Genomic DNA, 24775 nt, shown 5'->3' with positions numbered 1-24775 from the left:
CCCAAGCTTACCTATGATCTCTAAATTATGAAATGCAGTGTGTGATTATAAAGATATTTATCAGGTCCAAAAATGTTGTATATTTAAGTGTTGATTGCCTTCTAATTATAGTCCTACAAATTTGTTTAGTAAGAACCTTGGACCTTTCCTTATTACAAAAGAAAGCACATTTATTCCAGTGCTAACTATCCACAGGGATTTATTTTATTCCACTTCTCTGTATTTAATACTTCAAATTAATCCTCCAAATTCAAATACAACTTTGTTGTTGTTTTTCCAAATTCGCTATTGCTTCATTTTCTAAAGTGGTTCCTGAAAGGCAGATATTTTACTTGTTTTAATGTTCATCATTTTAATGAATTTCAGTACAAATGGGAATCCATGGTTTAGTCATATTCTGTTGAAACAGCAGTTTTCCACTGTATTTCAGAACCTTATTAGAAGGGTCTCCACTCTTTCTTAAATTTAAATTACTTAATATATATGCAAATGTAGTTTTATTTTCATAACTAAAATGTGACTTTCCTTATATATATATATATCATGTTACCTTAATAGAAATCCAGGGTTTATGACATGCAGTCTACAAATCAATCTGCACAATACATCACCAAATCTTTCCATTATCCACAAGGTATACTTTATTCATATTTGGCAGATCTTCCAGTTTAAATCAACATCACCCCACTGAAGTCAGTGGTATTTCACCAGTCTGTACCAGCAGAGGGTTTGGTCTCTTTAATTTTTTACTTCCTACAAATACGATTCTTCTGAGAGCTTTAAAATTTTAAGCAGCAAATTCTAACAAATCTATGAAGGAACATTAAAGAATTTGTCTTACAATGGACATGTATTTTGGATGTATTTATAAAATATGAGAGTAGGTACAGTTGTTATGTGATGTGTTAACCACCAATTATCTCGGTTACAAGTAATGCAGATCAGTTTTGATTCTCACTTTAATACTTTTGAAATTCTCAAAATATTTTGAAAGAATTAAAATGTACTTCTTAAACATAATAAATCATGACCTGTTTTTAACACTTTAGCTATGCTTGAGTATCACTTAGTGATATTAAAAAAAAAATCCCTTTGAAGGATGCATCCTAAGTATTTCTTAAATACGAGGCATTTTTAAAAATGCAGAACCAAAAAAAAAAAAAAGAAAATGGGAGGGAAGAAAATCAGTATTCTTGTTTGAAAACACAGGCACACTCGCACTCCCTGAAAAGACACAAATTTAATACTATTTGTGTAAATATTGTGTAGAAAGGTATTGTTATATATGTACACAATTACCTACACACATTTAATACACAGGTATAGTTACCGATTCAACATTTAAATGACAGTAAGTCAGACTGCAAGACTGTTTTCCTGTCCTTGGGCTCACTAAACGCTCCTGAAGTGCTCGTACAATGTACTTCTCGTCAAGAATGTCGGCTTCAGGCCCACTGGAAATAGATTTTTATTGTACTTCTGGAAACAATACACTACGTTTTCCATTTAGCACTGTCTGTGCTTTCTGTGAAAAAGGACTCAACTCATGGAAAATACACTATAATAAGAATAGTAAAAATGTAGGCTTCCCTTTTTCAGTGGCTAGGATGTCCTCAAACACATTAACGCATCTCTGCCTTCACTGCTCTACATCAAGTTAGAGTAGCATGCTTCTACAAACATGAAATTAAAGTCTTCATTACCATGTGTTTTCCCTTTCTAAACTGCGGATCCCGTATACTGACCACAAGTCAAAACTAAAGTTTAAATACCCACCAAATCTCATCTCACACGAACGATGTATTCCTTTGGCCCCCGTCCTCATCCGCTGCCTTTGGGGCTTGCAGCTCACAGATGCGTGGTGCTGCTGCTTCTCTCCAGCCACCATCCAGACACGTGCCTGGCATTGCACTCCTGCAGCAGGGAAAAGGCAGACAGATGACTGCACAGCAGCTACACATGCATGGCCTGCAGAGTCCTGCACTCAAGAGACTCGTGGGAAGCATTCCCAGCACCAGCGTGCCTTGTCGCACCACCAGACAGGTACCAGGACAGGACCCGATATGTAAAATTCTGGGTATGGTCAGAAGAAAGGACAGACGACCTTACTTGCTGAGCTTCTTTACAGACTTGGACATGTTTATGAGCCCTGACTGCAGCACTGCAACAATGCAGAGGCATCCCAAAGTGTGTCTGACGGTCAGCTTTCCAGACCTCCTCTAGCGAAAACAAAGCCTTCTGTACATGACACTTTCCTACCTTCAAGCTTCAGGTTCTGCTGTCAAGCAACAATTACAACTTTCAGTCCTTTTCAAAGACTTCCTTGAATTGAAACAAGGATCTTCTATGCCAGCAGCTACACGTGAACTTCTGGTTTGGAGGCACAGGAACATGCCAGGTTCTGAGGACAGAGAACTCACTGAAACAGTGATGTCCTAAGCAGGGAACACCGATAAGTGGAGTGCAGCTTCTGCAGACCAAATACAGGCATTTTTTCCCCTTGTAAGCTCCCAATATTTTAGCTTTCCATTCCATCCTATAGGTGGTATGTTCCATAGCCATCCGGTGTGCCATACTCTGTTCCCCATCCTCCCCTTGTGACAGAGGCTCAGTCTTCCCAATGATCTGCTCCACTTTCACCCCACCTCCAGGCCTTCCTTCCTTGCTCACTCATATGAAGATTTCACATTTCCTTCATCCCTTCCCCTTCATTAACATGTTCTGCTTTGTTCCTCCTGCCCATCATCTCCCTGTTTCCTCTCCACACCACTAATCTCTCTTCCACAGTCACTTCCAGGTTCCACTTGCTTTCTGCTTTTCTCCACAAATCTTCTTCTGCCTCCACATGGTCCTCAGATCTGCTGCCATCACTTAGCCATATTGCTTGTTCTTTTTGCCTATCATTTGTTACACCCCTCTTTCCCATGCGTAGTCCTACTAGCAGAGTTGATGACATTACTACGGATCTCAAAACTCTGGAATTAATCAGGTGCAGTGATCCGCAGTCACTACTCAAGCCCATAAACAAGAAATAACAAGACAAGGGAACAGCATTGCTTCTGCAAACAAAAATGAACTTCAACTCTCCATAACCCTGCCGTCCTCTAGAGATCGTTTTGAACACATACATACGGTGTTCCTTATTTCAGCCACTTTGTCTTTTCTCTGATCTTCTCTTTTATTCCCATGACTATTTTCTCAAAGTCAAAAATCAAATCCTTACTAGATGGCTTAAAAAACAGAACTCAGTCATTGAACACTTAATGCTTAAGAGACATCAGACTCTTTGTTTCCATTTAAAATATAGCCAAAGTCCTTGCACTTCGGTCCAATAAAATACTTATCTTTTTTGCCAAATCAGCACTCCGACCTGCAAGGCACACCTCCTGTTCCCAGAAGCACGAGTCTTGGTCCTCATGACCTCAGGGAGAGATCTGCAACTCATTGAAGGGCACCTTTGACAAAAAATCACATTCTTTCCTCAAATCAGTCAGCAACGATGCACTCTGGATCTAATAAATACCCAAGGCTGGAACAGAATAACCTCTTTTGTTCTGAGCTTGATTTATATATGTCTCTTTTCTAAAATAACTGAGCATCTTGTTTGCCTTCATATACCTGCTGTGCGCTGAGCTGCTGGAGCCCAGAATTTGCCCTCAGTTACACTCGTTTTTTTCCTAATTGGTGTATAGGCTGTTCCACTCAACAGATGTCTTTCCACAGTTTCTGGTAGGTGACTTATTTCAAGTATCTCCTCAGTACACAGAATTTAATATGTTCCAATTCATTCATCCAGATGAATTGGATCACATTTACTTCCCTGTTATTTCCCATTGCTTCACATTTTCAGTTGTAGGTGGGCAAGGGTATCTACTTCGTTATGCCTCTGCCCAAGTCAAGTGCAATGAAGACCCAACAGACCTCTCATGAAATTCTTTCCTGCTCAAACATTTCTCTTTCTCTCTGAATCCCCTCTGGGGGTCTTGTTCTTTCAGCGGGTGTGCCATGAGCATTCACTGTCTCCCAAGCCACTGATGGGACTTGCAGTAACCTTTGAGATAAGATTTTTAAAAGAACTTCTTGAAAACATAAATACTCAACAATACTCCTACGGTTTCTTGTCCTTCATGCTATATGTTCATCAAGTTGGCCAAACCAGACCATCAGAGTCCATACGAGCCATTCTGGAGCAAACGGAGAAGCACTATGTACAAACTCATGAGTTACTGGTCTACAAGTAACACTGACCCTAACCACACCATTCTGCCAAAGCACAGCAGTCAGTCCATTCCAATTAGCCAGTTCGTACACAACATATGCAAAAGTATTTAATATGCCAGGTACTCTGAATGATTAAATAGCTAAGTATGAGAGTCATTTTGTGTGTGTGAAGTAGAAAATATCTTGCAATTCTGACCTCATAAAAATGGGCCATGGCATTTATTGTGTTCATCTGTGGTTCTGATTTGTTTTCAGATTAAATACTTTTAAGCTCGGGAATTCATCTAAGTGTTACTTCTGTATTCAAGATCTTTCTTTTATTTTTTTATTTTAGGGATTTTGTTAAAGCTTTTATTCAGTTTAAGAAGCCAATTGTGGTTGCTATCAACGGCCCTGCTCTTGGGTTAGGAGCTTCTATTTTGCCACTATGTGATATCGTTTGGGCAAGTGAGAAGGCATGGTTTCAGACACCATATGCAACAATCCGACTCACTCCAGCTGGCTGCTCATCTTACACATTCCCACAAATTCTGGGTGTTGCACTGGTAAGGTTTTCCACCTAAAACTGCTGAAGAACCTTTTTTAAATTCATGCTGTTCTTTCTCTCTTTAAAAATTAAAACAGAAAACAACTGTTTCTCTGAATTGTCATAGATGGAAATGTAATCCATGGAAAGTTCATCTAATGCCTACCAATTTCTTTTCACAAAATGATCTCTGAATTCAATAAATTGCACATACTGTATGCAAGAAAGACTGAACACAGTTTGAAAAAGCAAAAATTGTCAAGATTATGGTAGAAAAGGGAAGAAACGCATTAGCAGAATGATGCTGCAGAATACTTTGTGTTGCGTTAGCACTGCACAGTAACAGAGCTGGATTCTGTTATCTGCTTCCCTAAAGTAGATCCCTAGTAATTCCAGTAAGGCTGCTTAGTTTTTACCAGAATAACAATGCAGAATTTGCCCCACAAAGTATTTCATGCTCTGTTCCATGACTCGGCACAGTAATGCTGTATCACCGACATTTACTCTCATAAAATCAGCAATACGGATTCATCATGCATGCCAGCACATTTCACTTATGTGAAACCCATGCTGTGCTCTGGCCACCTGCACAGTCCTTAAATAGCTACCAAAACTCCTTTTGAAGTATTTTGCAGTATGGAAAGATACAGCAAACCATTTGTAAATTTAATCTTGCAAAATAACAGGCAGGTGTGGAAGAAAATTTTAAAGCAAAAAGGAATCATGGAAAATTAAGGAAAAAGGAATTTTGACCCAAGATCTCAAGTCATCTTTTGGTTTCACAGGCAAATGAAATGTTGTTCTGTGGGAGAAAGCTGACAGCGCAGGAAGCCTGCAGCAGAGGACTAGTGTCCCAAGTATTCTGGCCAACAACGTTTAGCCAAGAAGTGATGCTGCGGGTGAAGGAAATGGCGTCCTGCAGTGCAGTGGTAAGGAGTCCAACTGCTTTGTGACTAAGTTACGCTTTGCAGAGGTAAGGTGTGCTCCCGAGGCTTATCATGTCAGAAAGCAGGTCCTCAGCCATAACCGTGGAAGAGGGCTAGCAACAGAAAATCAGGATCGGGATCAGCAGTCTCATGGAGATTCCAATTTTTCAGGGGCAGGGAGGGCTTTCACTTCCCCATCTCCACATTTATTCAATGTGTGGAGCCGCCCCTGCCACAGATTTTGAAAGGGAATTTCAGCACAGGTTTCTTTCATGAAGAGAGTCTGAAACAATGCAACTATACTAGGAAGTCTCTGCAGGGCCAGGAAGAAAATCTATTTGCCTTTCACACTGTCCTGGCCCGCTATGTTTCAGCTGACTGCCTTCTCTTGTGCACCTGCCTAGTTCCTGACTCCACACAACGTCCTACGTGAGCACCCAAAGGGAGGGGTAGTGCCAGCTAACATCCACTGCGACGGGATTCAGACACGGGGGATTTGCATGCACTCTGGCCGCAGTATTATGACTGCCCTGTTGTGTATATAGAAGTTGAAAGAAAATCCTTTCCTATTTTTACTTTCTAAGGTTCTCCCCTTCAGGCAGCTATGCTCCCATTCCAGGCACATCCTTGTTTTAAAAAAATGCAGTGAAGAACATGATACAGGCTGCAGTAAAACTGCACTAACTGAAGTGCAAATTGCTACCATTTCTTTTTATACTTCTTATGCCTGAAACTCTCTTGGCATCCCTTAGTTTCATTTAAAAGATCTGTTGTAAAAGAGAAGGTAGAGACACAGGAGATTTTTAATTAAATGAAGTGTAGATTAGATCTCACCGAAGACATTCAGAATGAAACTCTGGAAATGTAGCATAAGCTTATTTGATCACACTGATATAATGTGCATTATGAGTTGGGAAAACCTCTGGGCCTTACTGAGCATTTTTCTTTCTTTCACGGCTATTGGCTGCCAAGGAAATCTTCTCCTGAGACCTGTTGGAAAGAGCAGTGCTAACTTGTGGACTAGGACGAGAATTAAAACTCTCCAAGACCAGGTTTACTCCCTGAGATCCTCAGTGCCAACCAGGCTGAAGTCACAAAAACAGTGCATGTGAGGAGCTCATCCCAAGTCGCTGTGGATACTTGTTCACAAACAGAGAAAAAAAATGCGCAGGCCCCGCTATTTACAGTCAATGCCATTTACTTGAGTTACAGAAATATTATTCTGGATTAATATTGTTGAAACCTAAAACAGATAGGAACTGGGCTTAATTTGTAGGTGTCGACAAGGCTGCCTCTCCTTTAACCATTAGGGCTGTATTAGTTTTAAATTAAATCTTCTGTCCCCAAAATTCAGCAGTTTATGAATTATTATAGTTTTGTTTGGCTAGTTGGGCTCCTTGTGAGATACATATTTGCATTATATATTAGAAAATAAATTTACAGGAGGCAATCTCATTGGGTTCAAAAATGGTTCTGGGAGAAACTAGAGTTGTTCATGCCTTCAGGAACCTGCAGCAACTATGAAAGACCTGAGACTGGGCTTTCCGATGGAAAAACTCCAGTGATTTCTTGTGACTGATTGCATTATGCTAAGCAAATCTACCTCCAGAACACAGTCAGGGGGTGCTTTTTTCACTAAATGCCCTTCTGATATTAAATATTTCACTCTTATAAGCATTTAAGAAAATAAACTCTAAAGGTATTTGCAGTAAAAGCCCATTCCTCCTCATTTCTGTTCTGGTACGGAAATGATGCATGGAGAACAACTGTTAAAGGCGGACATCCACATTTGGCTTTCCATCCTCCATAGCCTTAAAGACTACTTTACAGAAAACATTTTCATTTCAAGGGATCACATTTTCAACAGGAGGGAGTTCTGCATAGCGGACCTTCAATAAACCCAGGCCCTTCAGAATCCCTCATTCCTTAAAAATGTTGGCACTAATGCACAAACCTCCATCAGCCAGTGGGGTTATAGCTGTAAACCAGTTCTGATTTCTGTGCCCAAAAGGGTTATTTAGATTGGAAAACAGTGTCTGTAGTATAAAATGCTGTTCACACCATTATCCATAATAAGTTTGTCAGATTTAGAATAAAATACTGAGCGATGTTTTGGCTTTAGGTATTGGAAGAGTCCAAGTGTCTCGTGCGGAGCTTCCTGAAATCCGGCCTTGAAGATGTGAACGAGAAAGAGTGTCAGATGCTAAAACAGCTGTGGAGTTCTTCCAAAGGACTGGATTCATTATTCAGCTACTTGCAAGACAAAATTTATGAAGTCTGATGTCTTGGCCTGACTTCAACAGAAAATGCTCCAGTTGTGACCAGAGTCAAACATTACCTGTGTTTGAAAAGCAGAGGCAATGCATCATTGAGGAATTTGTGACAGTGTACCCTACTGCATATGGTTGTGTCGATTTCCTTGTGAGCTACACGGCTGCTTGTAGCTGGTTTGATTTCGTGTAACCGAGACGTAGGCAGGCTTGTTCAGTGCACATAATTTCTACAGAGGGCTGCATCTTTCACACGCTCATCCCGAAAGAAGTATACATTCCATGTGCTGAGAAGCACCCCCCAAGGCCCAATAGGGCACGCCATCGGTGAGGAGGTATTTTGTCTGTCCTTCTTAACTTATCCTTGCTGTCGCGACACATCTGGGCTGACACAGAGGGCTCAATCTAAGAACCGGGTCAGCGTAATATTTTGTAGACCCAAACACCACACTTTTGAAATGTTTTAATTATTTTTTTTCTAAGTTCTAACAGTGTAATGGAAAAATCTGGTAATTTATATGTATAATATGTAAAGTTAGGTTTACAAAAAACTACTAGGATTTTTTTTCTTTGTTAAATTTATTTAACTTATTTATTTTGTGTTCATATTCAGCTGTTTATTGATCACTGATCTTATTTTCATACTTCCCTTGACCAAATTAATGGTATCACATGAGAATGCAAACACATTTTTAGCAGCAAAATATGTAGAAAAATAAAGAGTATATGGAAAACACACAGCATGCTGTGGACACTGCAAGAAACAGCCACGGGCGTGCTCCTGTATGTGTAAAATTGTACAAAAATCATGGAACTGATTCATTTGCCAGGGTTAAGAGAAAAAAAAATGTGGATTCTGAAATAGTGAGTCCCCCCTAAGTCTCTCTTCACTTTCTGCCTTCTTGAGGAGCACTGAAGGGCTTGCCAACAAGATGCTTCATTTACGTTTACTATATTCCTGTTAGCCGGATGTCAGTAACAGGGTGAGTGGTGCCGTCACTTGGCATCGTACTGTTCTTCAGGTTTAGGCATCCCTTTTGGTCTGAAGTCTGAAAACCAATCCTTATGAGCCTTAGTCTAGTTGCCTGACTCCTCAGGTGTGAGACAATTCCTGCTCTGGAGGCCTTTGGGTGTGGGCCAGCAGTGTATATACACGGTGCTAGGTATCGAGCTAAGGGGAGGGAGAGGCTTTGTTTGGCTTCTCCTGGCTCTCCACATCTGGCCACCCCACCACCTGGCTACAGCAGCTCATAGCTATCCGTAAAAACAGGCTGCTATGAACAAGAGAAACCTAATCTGCTTTTTTAGAAAGTGATCCTAGGACTTCTCAGTGGCACTGACTGACTTGGGAACACTGGATCCCTCTCCTTTCTTCCTTGCCAGCAAAGCAATTAACAAGGAACTAACCCGAGCGTGCTCCATGACTTCAGCTGCCATTTTAGCACGCCCAAATTAAAGCCTCTTGAAGCAGAAGCTTTGCACATTTTTTTTGCTTTGTAATTTCTGCACTTGCTCTCCATCCTTGAGCTCAGTGTGTCGCTTATGGTTTCCGCTCTGCAAACAAGGCTGTTAGGTCTTGTCCCTCCCGGTCTTTCCATGAAGAGTTTCAACAAAGCCTTTGTAAAGTTAGCTAACAGGTGATTACAAGAAGCAGGAGCCTCAACACATCTTTATAACATTTCTTGTTCCACAAATAATTAAAAGTGCTGTTTCTATGGCCTAATTGTACCGCTGAATTTTAAGGAAATCATTACCCCGAAGGCAGGAGTTCTCATGGAACTTCTTCATTAAAAGACAAAATCTGCCTTCTAACCAGCCTGTTTAAGTATTTCCAAGAACTCCTATCAAAACAGGTAACTCCTTTAGAAATGTCTGACACGATGCTCTCCCAAGCACCATCTGAGGTGACAGATAGCCCACCCATTTTATGCCAATACTCACTTATTTCCACAAGCTGCCAGCAATGCCCCGGAGCCGCGGCAGCGCTGAGGCACCAGGACAGCGCTCCCGGTCGGAGCAGAGGGGTTACGCAAGGGAAAACCACTCACCTGCACAAGGGTTTGCACAATCAGGCCTCCAGCATATGACTTCAGAAGTTAAAAACATAAAAAAAAAGCAATGAAAATACCATGATTCCTCAATTTCCTTTATTTCCTTTCTTCCTGTCCAGAGAGCCATATCTCCTAGTCATTGTTAATAAGATGTTAGGAAGTTTATTTCAATACTATGCTTGGTTTTTGTAGATAAATATGGGAAAATTGCTCAGCAATGTGAAGGTATGCTTTCTATGTGAGATTTTCAAAGAAGAATCATAAGTCGTTAGACCTTTAAAGCGCATCATTTCATCTGATTTTTCAAATGTCTGTATCTTAGCATTTTTTATGACAAAGGAATGGTTGAAATACATTTTCTATAATTATTTTTCCATTAAAGCAAGCGTTAACCATAGTTAACACTTTTAATTATTCATATCTATACAGTTACAGTCTAGTTTTCATGGAATCTATTTTCCCTTCAAGAAAAGAATGATAATGTCAAAAGCTTCTTTTCCAGTATTTAAAGATCAGAGTCAATTTTCTCTTGTGTTCCTGTCCTTACTAGGTATTCAGATATTTCAATGTACTGTACATATTAGTCTGGGTACCTTTACTAATATTCACAGTATTTAAGATTATAAATGCAATTTGTTGTTAAGTATGTTATTTTATTCTTGTGTAAATTGTTTTGTACAATCTTTAAAAATCTACAGTTTTGCATTTGTAGATATTAAAGGTAAGCAATTTATTTTGTGTTGTCCTGCATGTATATTTTTGCTGTAGATAAGTGTTGCTTAGTTTACTATTTCAGTACATTTCTGTTTAAATGAATAAGCTTACAAACTTTAATACAGTATATATTTTCAGAATATAAACTTTTATATTTCTGTGGTAGGTTAGGGTATGCGTTTTAGGCAATCTTTTTCACTACTATTAACTGTTCTTTTAATCTATAATATAATGGTTTTGTGCCAATAGTTTTTTCATTAGAATATAATGCTCTTTTAATGTTAGGGATAAACAGACCATTTTGTTTGAGGTTTGTTTTGTTTTGTTATTATTTTTTTAATTATTTTGCCAGCATTTACAGTTTTAAATGTAATTTATAAATGTATTGCATTTGTGAATAAGCCTTACCATTAGGTACAAGAAATCTTTAAAGCTACATAATTCTTATGTAGTACTAAGGACTTCCCCAAATAATTGCTGTAAGAAAGTTAGCAAATCAGAGTACAGGGCCTTAAGTTTTTCTTGTGAAAAGGATAATACGGGTTGTTTATTTGAACAACATAGTTAGACTAGACAGCGTGGGCTTTGTTATATATAAACTGTGCATTTGTGCTCCCAACCACAGTAGTTTAATCTCAGGCTTTGTGTGGCTGGGTCTATAAAAGTCAAATCTGGCTAAAGCCACCACTCGTTAGGAGACACTAAAGAAGTTTACATAAGAGACTTATAGACAATCTTAATCATAGTACATTTGGGTACTCGCTATCCTAGATGTGTTATCTGTGTCTGCCCAATTAACCGTATGTTTTAAGCCATATTAAATCTCTTTACTGCTACTTTAAATACTACACTGAAAGTCATTCACTAGCTTGCTTACTCACGGATGGGATTTGAATTTTTAGTGAATAAAAATATTATGCCTTCCATGAAAACAAAGGACCAAAGAATTGCATTATTCTAACAAAGCATTAGTTCCTTAGCCAGTGAACTACTTTGACATTTGTACTGAAGATCAAATAGTCTCTTTCTGCTACGAACACTGTATTCTCATCTACGTCGAGTGTAAGGGGAAAAGATGTATCCACTGACCTATTGGGAAAGGAGTGACGTTCAGCTAGGATGGCATGTCTATTGGTAAGGCTTATTACCAAACCTCTGAGATGAAGCAAAGAACCAAAAATTCACAAATTATGTCAATGTAAATTTATTTTCAGAACTTGCACAAGTAATTAATTGTAGAACTTTGCAAATTAGGCCCTTAAGTTATTTTGTCAGAATGCCATGGAACAGACTAAAACAGTTTCTAATATTTGTAATGAGTACATATTATAATATTATAAGGGTACAGGCACCCCTATATCACAGTGTTGTAAATATTTTCTGAAACTGGTACAGTACTGAGGGACTTGTATCTTCTGATATATCAAATATTGACTGTCTAGATCAAATTGTACACAATTTATTTGTTGATGGTCCTGTAACTAGTGTATGGACACATTTCTGGGTGCCTTAGAAGTTGTATTTTTCATGTGTGTTAATATGCAGTATTTATACATTGTGAGAAGCTGCTTTGAATAAAAACATTGAAACTTCATTTCACTGCAGTGATTTCCAGCTTTATGTAATCGGATTGAATGTGATAAGTAGTAGCCACAGACTCAAACATTACATATTATATTGCATTATATATGCTAAAACTGTTCACAGGCTCTTGCCTTTTCAAGAAAGTAAGCATACAAGGAGCTTTTTAAAAGAGAAATTAAATTTAAAACTATTTTTTGTGGCAAAAAAAAAGAAGGCAGTAGAAAATGCTTCAATAAAAATTCCCAGAAACCATTCATCATGATCAATCTTACCATTTCATGATCAAACCCAAGAAAACCACCGAGGACTGTCTTATAACTGTATTTCTAGGACACCTTCTACACCACTATCAGTTCCACTATTGACATGTACATGTCACCTAGAGCATATCTACTCAGAACCACCTACTGCATCCAGAGTTTTGGCCCCACAGAAGTGAATTTGCATTTGAAGTGCTGTCTGCCAAGGAGGTCTGAATTCAGCCAGAACCCCCTTTGTTTGGCTTTAAGCATCCCTGAGTGGTGTTTCCAATCATGTACTGCCCATGACTGGAAGAGTAGCTATGAAACTTGTCCTGGGGCAGAAAAGGAAGGGTATTTTTACAGGGAGACAGCATTATCCAAACCACCTATACAGCAAGAGCTGAAACAATTACATACACCTGACTCAAAGGACAACAACCATGTTCTAAAAATTACATTGGTTAGCTCTAACACGACAGACACTGTTAGTAAAAACTGTGGTCAGCTATTTAGAGCAGAGGGTTAGGCAATTTAGTCTTGCTTCACTATCAACAAATCCAATTATTTATTATAATGACTCTTGTCATGAATTAATTCGAGTTTACACTCGACTGTAAGTGATGTGCACATGCTGAAGGAGTTATGACACCTTCCTCATCTAAACATTTTATTGGTAAGGTTTGATCTTAACACAGAATGCCAACATTTTATTTTTAAATAGATCATTTTAATGGAAAGTAAAAAATCTTTAATATTAAAAATCCACTTAAATATTACAAATTCAGTTTTTAATTAGCAAGGTAAGTGTTGGTCCTTGTGGTTGTAAATTCATGTACCAACAGAAGAACCCAGTAAGTCAGTGTATTTAAAGGGGACTGCAACACTAATTAGACAACAGATTAGTTTATGAATTGCACATAGAAAAGAACAGGCAGGCAGCCATCCTACTTCCTTTAAGATCTCGAAAGTACTCAAACAGGCCAAAACACTACATAAACTACAATACACCATTTCTCATTTTGGGTTCTGATTAACAGACAGGAACAATATTGCATATGGAAAGGACAAGGAGAGGCTTTGAATCAGCAAGTGCAAGCACATGAGAAAAGCGGGAGAATGCCATTTTAAAGGCGGGGGGCACTGAAAGCAAATCAAGTCTCAGGGGCTGATCTTGAAGGACGTTTGGTCGAGGAGGAGAAAGTCAAAGGGTGAAATTCACCTCTCCCTTGTGCCCTGTTTTTCCTGTAAGAAGACCAGAAGATCGTACAATTTAATTATGTGATGCATCTGTTTAAGACTCTTCTGTCTGACTTTTCCACAAAAACAACCTACTGTCATAGCATGGAGAGTTTCAAATTACTAAGAAAACCAGAGTAACAACCTGCGCTAGAATTCAAACTATTTAAATTGTGCTAGTAACACTTTGCCTTAATTTATACTCTCCTCAGTTTTACAAAATTTGCTCATTACAGAGGTACAGTAAAAATAGAGCCCTTCAGAGCTTTGCTGGATACCAATTATTAAGTCCATTTGGCCTGACATGGTAATTTTCACCTGGAACTGTCAAGAAGTGCTATGGGAGAAAGAAAGGAATTTTCATTTCAGAAAAAGGAAACATTTATTGTTTATTAGGGAATAAATGACTTAACACAGAGCACGAAGCAAGGACCAGAAACGCACAAGAAGCAACGGAGACTTTATGCAAAGCCTCTACCGTTATAAGAACTAGGTTCCTGCTGCAGGCTGGTTCCACAGGAATATCTAAACACATACATAATCTCCAGCTATATGGTATTGGAAAGTGACCCTAATTGTTTGGGGAGGGGGGTTAATTATTGTGAGCTCCACAACATATTTTAACATGACACAATTCACAGAATGCCATCCTCATCCAACTTGGTGCAAAAATAGTAATGCTACTTAATGAGTCAGGAGCAATTCTAGCAATTACATTTTCACCTATCCTTCAGTGAATTTCCATGTAATAAGCAAACATCCTCCTTCCACAAGGAGAGGCCATGTGGCTGCAGTGACAGACACAGCACTGTCTGAATGACCTCATTTCCCATTCCTAGAAAAAACGGCGTTGTCGGGACCTCACTGGAAACCTGTGGCCCCTACAACGCCTTCCCCACAGTACACAAACCAGACACAGCAGAAGACGGTAATGCAGAAGTAACTTGAAAACTCCTCAGTTTAACAATATTGCTTTTCCTTGATCACTTCCTGGCACTGGAACAAATCAGTAATCTAAGTCAAAATCCACCAACATCAATGGAGATCCTCCTTCCGACTTCAGTTACTTCTAGCTCCAGCCCAGTGGCTGACAGACACTACTGCCAACTCCTTCACCATAACAGCGCTGGGAATATCTGGTAGTCATGTTCTTTGAAAAATAATGTGACACATGAGGCAGAGCTCCACAGCTTTTTGTCAAAATTTAACACCACTGGCTAAGAATTTTTTAATGAAGTTAAACATTTGCAATTTCATCACTGATTCTTGTTAGTAGGAAGAAGTTCTCTACTATGTTTTAACCTCCTTCAACTTTTCAGTCATGTTTATTAATTTGAATTCTGGATGGCTATATAACTCATGTCATTCATCGGTCATAGAAATATGTTGGTGCACAACTATAAAAATGAAAATGCTCTTTGCAATTAAGGGTCATGTTTGAAACAGAGGCTATCGGACTAACACTGCCTCCTAAGGCATTAGATAAAAAGCTGCATGTGACATTAGAGGTTCTATAATGAAAAATGATTTAAACAGTAAGTAGCAAACTGGACTTGTTAGGATTAAGTTAATTACTATTATCTAGAAGTAAGCTATGTACAGTAATCCAGAAACGTGTTTCTAAGTGCTACAATTTCTATCACTCCTAAAAGATCAGCATTTTCATACTGCTGTCCTGCCAGCCTTTTGGTTAGTGATTACCTGTGTTACCTACCAGGCTCTAGGGTATTCATTTTGTACAAGAGGTTCTTTAAATGGATAAAGGCTTTCACATAAAACTCTTCCTGTGCCCAATTATTCAAGATCTGCAATATCTTAGCCTCTCATTTGTTTATTTTGTATGCAGCTGCAGTGAGCAGTTTGTCAGGGACTCAGACTCCAGCACACAATTCCCTCCAAGGCCACTTTTTGCCATTAGGCTTATAATGAACAACCACTTGAACCTGCAACCAGCCGTGCTGCCAAGGGACTCCCTGCTGTTCCAGGGGTAGGGGTCAAATGAGCACGGCTTTGCTGATAGGCAGCGGCATGCCCACTGCTTGCCGTGTAGGGTATGGCGTCAGCAATTGCTCGACCCTAATCCTCCCTTTATTTCTTAAAACAAGCCTTAATAATATCAGTGGTCCAGCCCTCTGTGGGATTTCCTGACACAACGACCTTGCATCACTGCTCTGCGCAGGGCTGCTCCTGGCATGAAGTCCAGAGAACTGTAAGTTTCTAACTATAAAGCAACCTCTAAGTTTCTTATGCCAGTGGCCAGGCTCATCCAAAAACAGCAATGGACAACATGATCATAACATCCATGCTGTCTCCAGCACCACGCTGTGCCTGGATTAGCCAGACCGGAAAAACAGGACCTTTTCTTTTTCATGTACTTACATGTAACAGGATAAAAGATAAACATATTTTCCTGTATGCCAATGTCATGCCCATTGGAAAGAAATACCTCCAAACACACTGGTAAGATTCGTCTTCCAGACGTGGCTGTCAGCAGCTGGAACACAGACACAGGTCCTCGCTACGTAAAATTTCCTAAAATAAAGCCACTTATGCTACCATCCACTGAAAGGCTAAAAAGCGAACCAGGAGGAAATAGGCTGCAATACAGCCAATGTGAAGGGCTAAAGCTTTTCCTAGCCATTTCAGTTAGGTACGAGAAGATCCGACAGCACTCCATGCGTGATCCGAGTGCTCGGCAAACACCCACCACAACCTCGGTGGCCCCGTGCCAACCGACTGGTGAGTCAGCAGCCAGGGCAGGGAATCAAGTGTCAAGAATGCATTTAACCCTCACTCCAGACAACGCTTTTCTTACAAACAGAATGAAAACACCTTATAAAAAGAAAAAAAATAATAATGGATTTTACTCTCCACTAGTACAGGAAACCATCTCAGTATTCCTCCGACTTACAGAGGTTCTCAAATGTTAATGAAGGAGAAGTGCTTAAGAAAATAGTAATCAGCAAACTGATAGAAAAGAGGTTCATGAACATGCATCAGTCCAGCCCTACAATCCTTCCTCTGACAAAACTCCCACTGACATCCCTCCAAGGCTGAGTTCAGAAGGGTTTCATGAGGGCATTATAATCTATAACACTAAATACTTGCACAGACAGAAAAAGGAGTCCATTTTCCTACCAAAAACACAGTTCAACTGATCTGTCATATTCCCAAAGGAATATCTGTGCATGCTGCTTTGCTTCACAGTATTCTGGTGGAGTGTTTGATGAAATCATGAGATTTCCGAAATCATTTTTAAATTAATCCCTCTTCAGAAATTCCCCACTGAAGCATCACTTTGCAAGATCACCCTTGATTTTCTATTCAGGATTAAAAAAAAAAAAAAAAAAAAAAAGGACAAAAAGATTGAGGATTAAAAAAATTAAAAAAGACTTGAAAGAGGACCTGATCCTCCACCTGAAAATCTCAACACTCATTTACAAGGTTGTTAAACACTGCCAAACCAGAATGGCAGCATTTTATACCGACTTTCTCACTCACTCTTCGCAGGTGTATAAACCACAGTGGACACCTGTGGAGGAGGGGAGGGAAAGGGGGGGAAAAAAGCCTCTAGTTATTGCCTTCACAGTGCTAGGTAAGGGTAATTATCCTTCCAGCTACCCCATTAATGCACAGATATGGCTTCCAGCTAAAGGCTGAGAACAGCTACCTGGGCTGTGCCTCACGCTGCTCAATCCTACAAACGCCGACACAAATTAGTAATTTCTTCACAGGTTGCCCCACTGAACCCCACAGCCTGAGCCATCTTCTGCAGGAATTCAACTCAGGGCTGGTAACACCCACTTAGTGTTACTGTTCGTCCTGCCCTGGATTAAGGCTGGACCATGAAACTAGTTTGTACAGCCATCTGATGTGTGGCCAGGTAGAAATACTCACAGTTGGCTTCCCCAGTCAGATCTATGACAGAATTTTTCTCCCATCTATCAGCTCTTGTAAAGCCTAAGCCCAAAGTTTAGAGACAACCATCGCCTGTGGCATTAGGAGAGGAGCCCTGCCAAACCCTGTTGGGGGACTGAAAGGACTTTTACCCCAACCCTCAGCCCTGTCCCTCCTCCAGGCAGTAGCACCCGTAGCAGAAGCTTTAGATGAGGCAGCCAAATCTGCACCAAAGATACATTTGAGCTGACCGTGAGCTCAGCCAGTGGATAAAAACCTAGGACGCTTCAAAGATGGCAGCCTCCCTCCGAGGCACACAGCACCAAGGTGGTTATCTCTTCAAACGCTGCATGCCTTTCCACCAGCACCTCACGGAAATACAGGACTGGACTGGCAATACAGAAGTATGACCAAAGAATAACTCTGATGGGAAACCAACATCAGTTACTGTGAGTGATCCTGTCTTGGCTCCCACTTGGCTTACACAAGTGTGAAAACAGAATCAGGTTCTGCAGAACTCCAGTTCTTAAAGCAAATTTCCTGGGTATGATGGTAAATTCCTCCATCTGAAATTCATAAGGGAAGAGGAATGTAAAAGATCGTCAGCTTGCAGTATTAGGCTTGCAGTTTATGGAAGGAAATCATGACACATCTTTCCTGTATGCTGAAAGCTCTAAGAAATCTTCCAGCATCACCCCAGCACTAATTCCCAGGAATCCTACCGAGCTCCAGAGCACTGCTCCATACACCCAGCACTCCTCCGCCAAAAAAAAGTCTTAAAAAATTTACCAGTTACAAACAGACCATGATTTGCCTGTTCCTGCACTTCTACATCCAAACTCCTTCTTTGTGTACACTCCCCAGTGTGGGAAATAACACCTACAGGTTATACCAGGTTACACTCTTTGCAAGTAAGGTGGGGAAGTAAGAGACCCAACGAAACGGCACAAGAAGTGGTACCACAAGACAGATGCAATTGCTGATTTAGCAGCAGAAGAATCTGAACACTTTACAACTTGGAAACGTTGTATACAGGCTCTTCACCCAGATAAGGATGTGAATTATTGTTGAGAATTTTATTTATATATCTCTGCAATTTTTATGCAGAAAGCATAAGCATGGAGTGTTTTAAATAATTTCAGATACTCGGCACTAAATAAGTGGCTCACTTTCAAGAAACAGCCAAGAAAAAACATCCCACAGAATGTCAAATATTCCTTCAAATGGGGAGACAGATTTCATCAGGATGGATGCTTAAGCAGGAATAAATCTTAGTACAGAGACTGTTTTCAGCAATAGTTGTTAATTAAGTAGTAAAGTACTAATAAAAGCTTTAGTCAGGTTGTATTTAAATAGCACTATAATAATATGTAATTACTTAAAAAAAGTGCAAAAATATTCAGCAATAGACTGCATTTAATTTTCATGCACTATGCAAATCCCTTTAAGACCAGAAAGGATTCCAACGTCCACTGCCCAGTGGCCATGCTGCAGGCAGGCTGCGAGACAGCTCTAGGTCACAGAGGAGGGGCTCTTGTTGGAAAGCACACCTTCTCTAACAGGAGCTACACAAGTTAAAAGAAAAAAAAAAAAAGAAGATATTTAAAACACTGAAAAAGACAAGCCACAAGCACCAAGGATTTCCACTGTAAAGGGACTGAAATGAAAAAATATTTTTTTTTGATTCATATTCTTAACGAAAGAACAAATTAATACACAGTAGCAGTCATGCCAGCAGCTCTTCTGCATAGTCATAATGAAAAACCCCCAAGGAAACAAGGAAGAGCTTGTCAGGAAGCCCATGCGCTGAACAGGCAGTGGGTGACACAGCAGAAACCTGTTCCCAACACGACTCTGCAAATGGCAAGGCATTCAAGGCGAGAGTGAACTTGGTAGCGGAGGCACCAAAACGTTTTGCTAAGGCTAGATATGGCTAGGTAGGCAGAAGTCTGTGTGTAAGCAAAAAGTGCAGTAAGGAAAAGAAAGTCAGCACAGTCAGGATTAATTACAACCACAAGAAATTGCTAATACTTAAAACTGAAAACTATGTTAATGAAGATAAAAGGGTCAGGGGAATAAAAAGTGTAAGGATGAAGTTGAAATGCAGTCCCACAAAACTGCAATCATAGCAGAAACGAAATAAAATCTACTGGAGTGAAAAATGTTGATAATGTACTTACATTATTATCTTTAGAAGATAACGCATGACACCAAGTACAGAGACATTTTGATTTTCTAACAGCTCCTCTTTCTGCTGATAGGAGTTCTCTACTTGTGGTATAAATGCAGTAACTACCTGACACTATAACGTGTCCCAGAGTAGCTCACAGTACCTTTATACCCCACAGTAAGAGCCGTTGGTGTTTTTAAGACTAATTAACAATAGGCTGCTGTGAACATGGGCCCTGGTTCCAGAAAAGGTGCTGCTTGTTCTTAAATCTAAGCTGAAGTAACATTCATACATCACTATGATGACAGATACTTTATACATGTACACAGTAATTTGAAATTTTATTTTTAATCTGTGTTAAATGAAAGCTTGGCAGGCCACTGCAGCCTAAATTATTTTATGATTTGCAAACCAACAGGGCATATTTCTGCACCATCAAAACCCTCAGATTTCTTGAGGCCACCATTTCACATGTTTTTAAGACTACCATTACGATGGCATCGAGGGGCTCCTTCCAAGTCAAAGGAAATAGGGCCTCTCCTCATGTAATTTTTTCAAAATTTGCATTAATGGAAATTAGGTACCAAATTCACACAACTGCTTTGGAGAACTCGTCTTCTGTGTCTTCACTGGCAATTTTTCTCTGTGTTCAGGCAAACTCTGTTGATTTAGAATTGTGACAATCTTTTAAAAACCAAAACTTCCCACTTTTCTGAGCTGAGGCCGCATTTTGAGCATGTGTGCAGTGACACAGCTACCAGACAGTCGTGTTTTTCTCATGTGTAACATCTACATGTTTAAAAACATGAAATTAAGAACCTTTTTTTGAAAGTAAGTCCTCAAATCACTTTACAAAACAGAGCTGGACTGAGATATTAGAGGTGAGGAGGCTTGGATTAGTTTTGCCTATGTTCTACCCGCATATGATCTATAAGACATAACATCACGGATTGTTTCTGTTTTTAATGAAAGCAGCAGACCGCGGGTTATATGCATAGAAATAGCTAACTTTTTAAAACAGGAGGAAGGTCTCTTTCATTTGCCAAGAAGAATGGGACATTTTTTAGATTCAAATCTGACCTGATACGCTACAAAAATAGGTCATCTTCAACTGCTATGAAAGGAATTACAACCAACAAAGTACAAAAAGCAAACCCCACATGCTTGCAGTGAGGCTCTCAACCTGCAACTCAATTAATGCTCTAAAATAAGAACATTTCTATTCGGCAAGAATTCCCAGTTTTCACTGTGTAAAATCCGCACTTTGAACATTAAGGAAGATGACATTTATATTATAGGAGGATGATTTGCAGCAGGTTAATGTTCTATCTTGTGAACAGATTACCAGGGAAGAGCCTACCCGTGTCATAAAAGCGGCTTTTTTCCTTCGGATTCAGAAGGCTGATTTCACCGGGTAACTGAGTCATCCAGGAGACCACTGAGCAGCAGCGCCAGCCAAGAAATAAAGATTAGGTTGCATCTGCTGCTGCTCAGTTCTCTGCCTTGCTTTTGCCCAAATCCACCTCTAGTTAGTCACCACACTGCCCAGGACTCGCCTGCCCAAGGCGCCCAGCAGCTTGTTTTCCAGCTGTGCCGATGCACAAAGCCACGCTGCTGGAGCAGAGCTGGAAGCTCACTCCTGCTCTCCCAGGCAAATGCCCCAATCCCTCAGCCACAGCCATAGGCTTCTTCTCTCCCTGGCCTACTGACCATCTAACGGCTCTTTGCAGAGCAAAACCTTTTTAATAGGAGGTTCAGAGAAAGCCTTTCGTCACTGGTAAGTGTGCTGTTCACTGTCTGGGGTGTACCTTTGGATGTTGCAGGAGGTAGATTCATCCACCGAGCAGGTCAGGGTACCACAGCTACAGCTTCCACATTCCATAATCTGGGGGAAAAAAAGAAAAAAAAAAAAGAAAAAAAAAAGCTATGACAATGAAGAGATACTACCTACTGTTCTCCAGTGAGCTTTTCGCAATTTTATTGAGTTTTCCTGCTTGGTTACAGATCCCCTGCTCAGACATCTAACCTGTGCAGATACCTCAGCACCAAACTTGCTGTGGATCACTTAACCTCAAGGCTCAGGCATTGCAATGCGGGCCAATGTAAGACCTAAATTCCCTATGTAGATTTAGCTCACAGACTCAGGTCTTCAAGTTTCCAACAGGAAGAGCGATGAATTAGGGATTTTAAACAAGAGGCTATTGCAGCTCAAGAGGAGCACTGCCCACTCACCTCCACCCAACAGCCCCTTTTAAAAATACTCAAAGCAATTTTAAAACCCCAAGGAATGATGGAGTTTAAATGACCTGTGAGGGTGGAAGACTGAGAGGTTTTCGTACACAACCAGTCATTTACCAGACAAATATTAGATGCTCTATTATATTCTTTAATCATATTTATGAGAAATTTTTCCCCAAATTAAACTCCAGCCAATAGAGCTGAACTCAGCCACATCCCAGCAGATGCAATTTCTTCTCCCTTGTTTACAATATATGTTAGCTACAATCTAGTATTTATTTTCTTGTGGGCATACGTGCATTTCTAAATGCATCAATACCAATATCATTGTATTTGAAAGCCAGCTTACAGAGAGAAAACAAGGAAGCGTGTTAAGGTGGTGGTATGCCTGCTGTACAAAATGCAGGTTCAATTCTCTGCTCCAGCAAAACCTGCAGTGTGACATCTGAACTGGTTCTAGTCTCAAACTGCAAAGATATTTAGGTATTGTCACTGAAATTGCCTAAACCAGATTGGATCAATGAAGCACCTTGCTTCACTACCAGTTTCCTCTTCCAACCGAATTCCTGTGCTAAGCTCCAAAAGTGGTCAACTGATCAAGGCAAAAGAGAGACAATAAAAATATATATATTTTTAAAAAGCTCAGATACCAGAGGGGAATGGAGCTGTATTTTTGTTCCATACAAACATACCACTCTACATTTGCATGACTATATTTTTCTGAGGTATGAAGTTTCCTCTGAAAAAAAAAACACCACACAGACTAACGATTCAGCCACATATGAGATAAGTGTGGAGCTAGAAATTTAATAAAATGCAAAATAAAGTGACTGAGAAATTAGTCACTGAACAATTACATTTGCAAATAAATAATGCATATTGTACAAATGGTGTCTACAAATCCCTCCTAGAGGCATACCTCTATCTAGACTGAGACCCGTGACAAAGCTTAGGCTGATTTCCACATTAGAAATGTCAGGTTTAGAGCTCGGGATCTCCTGCTGAAAACCTAGACACTTTAACTTGCACTGGACAACACCTTCAGCAGATACCAGTCATGTAATCTCTACGGAAAATCTACCAAGGATATATAGGAAGAAAAACAAATGAAAAAAGTCCCCAAAGTCCTTTACTGTAAAGTCAGACACTGCTTGTGGATGGTGGGTGAACCTCAGCATTCAGCTCCAATATAAGACAGATAGCTGCAAGGCAGTACATATTTCCATCTGGGCACAATTCCAATTTTATATTAATAAACTGGTTCTTTTTTTGTAAACAGAATCAATATCCTGTTAAAAGTGATTCTCAGAAGAGCAGGAGATTAGGAAACATTAGTATTAAATTAATCAAACTTCTGTTTATGAAAGATTGTCAGTTTTCTTTTTGGTTTTCAACATATGTACACATAAGTTTAATGTAATGTTTTCTACTTACCTAAGAACTATGTGCTCATTTGAGATATACAAAAGCTACATAAATTTTCCTTATTAAATGGTGATTCTGTGATTTCTAAACGAGTGAAACTTCTATTACCAGGGATTATGAATTTAAAATACGATGCAATTTTTTTTGGTTGAATCACACTTTGGTATTTCTCAAGAATACTGGATATCTCTCTAACCTTAAGGAAAAAAGCATATAGGGAAGCAGAGGTTTCCTAAAACATCTTATCATAGGCATGCGAAGTCCTGATTTTCCTGTCTTTTTCAGGAAACCTCAGAAAATCAAACGACATCAGTTGCATCACTGAAGGCTTTTTAGACCTTGCCTTTATTTTTAATACTGCTGTGGAATTTCTAAGCTCTCTATGTTTTTTCTTTTGCAGGAGAGCAAAACCAGTTCCCAGTTCAGAAGAAATGTATCCAAGGCAGAGAGAGGCCTCCCTGGGAAACAGCAACGAAAGCAGGGACAAGGAGGGAGGCCACAAGAATGAAAGGGGGTGAAATTTTGGGGAACAAAATGTCCAAAGAGATCGGTAATGTGGTTTGGCTCGTGACCCTGATGAATATTAAAAACACTCAGAAAATATTATTTGGGCTGAATGTAGATAAGAAGCTTGGACAGAATAGAGGAAAGATTTTGCAGTCTTGCTCAAAATCTAAAGTCATACAAAATCATCTCCTAGGAAGATAAAAAATATCTGCTGAATAGAAATGAGTTTATAAAACAGGCTTACCATGCAAGTCTCAATTTAACTATAGCATTCATTACCAAACACGCTTTAAAATACATCACACCCAGGGAAAGTTACTTTTAGAAGAAATTACTTACTCCATCCAGCCTGTCATTGCAAACCTGAAAACTTTGCTTCCTTGCTGATTGAGCTATTTTAACTCTTGTACTGAAGAACTCCAGCTCTTTTAGTATGACCTATGATGGAAGTTACACTTGAGAGGAATACACCTGAAAATATCAACTGCATAAATCAAAGGCTGAATATCTCTAGAACTACTTGCAAGACTCAAGTGCAGTTTTATTTACCGAGCCTTTTCCCTTTTGTGTTTGCAATTCACAGACTGTGACTTTTTATGAGGTCTACTGGAATCCTCGTGTGAGAGCTCATAGTGATGCCTTTGAAGCAAGGAGCAAACATTTTTAACTGTGAGTGTGCTAGATGAGCTGTGAACTTCACATCTACTGCCCCGCAGCTGAGATCACCGCTAACGGTCCCGAGCTGGATCTCACAAGCTGGTGAGTGGG

General features: G+C 39.7%; 1 protein-coding gene and 1 long non-coding RNA gene across 2 annotated transcripts in view; one reads left to right on the top strand and one right to left on the bottom strand.

The window, feature by feature from the left end:
* CDYL2 (chromodomain Y like 2) overlaps positions 1-12313 on the top strand; it is a 59129-nt gene extending 46816 nt beyond the window's left edge. The window contains exons 5-7 of the mRNA XM_035543185.2: positions 4556-4766; positions 5533-5676; positions 7796-12313. Of these exons, the coding sequence (XP_035399078.1) occupies positions 4556-4766; positions 5533-5676; positions 7796-7954 (514 nt within the window). The 3' untranslated portion in view covers positions 7955-12313. The remainder of the gene's footprint in view (positions 1-4555; positions 4767-5532; positions 5677-7795) is intronic.
* Positions 2-24562, bottom strand: LOC118246261 (uncharacterized). The gene is made up of 4 exons (XR_004778130.1): positions 24347-24562; positions 21646-21722; positions 1777-1914; positions 2-1224 (listed from the first exon to the last, which is right to left on the bottom strand). It is a non-coding gene; the product is annotated as an uncharacterized LOC118246261 (long non-coding RNA).
* Between the last annotated feature and the right edge of the window lie 213 nt (positions 24563-24775).

This window comes from Cygnus atratus, chromosome 12 (genome assembly GCF_013377495.2).
Source record: "Cygnus atratus isolate AKBS03 ecotype Queensland, Australia chromosome 12, CAtr_DNAZoo_HiC_assembly, whole genome shotgun sequence".
In the NCBI taxonomy this organism is placed as follows: domain Eukaryota; kingdom Metazoa; phylum Chordata; class Aves; order Anseriformes; family Anatidae; genus Cygnus; species Cygnus atratus.
The sequence above is the reverse complement of the archived record's forward strand: the minus strand, read 5'-3'. Positions and strand labels throughout refer to the sequence as shown.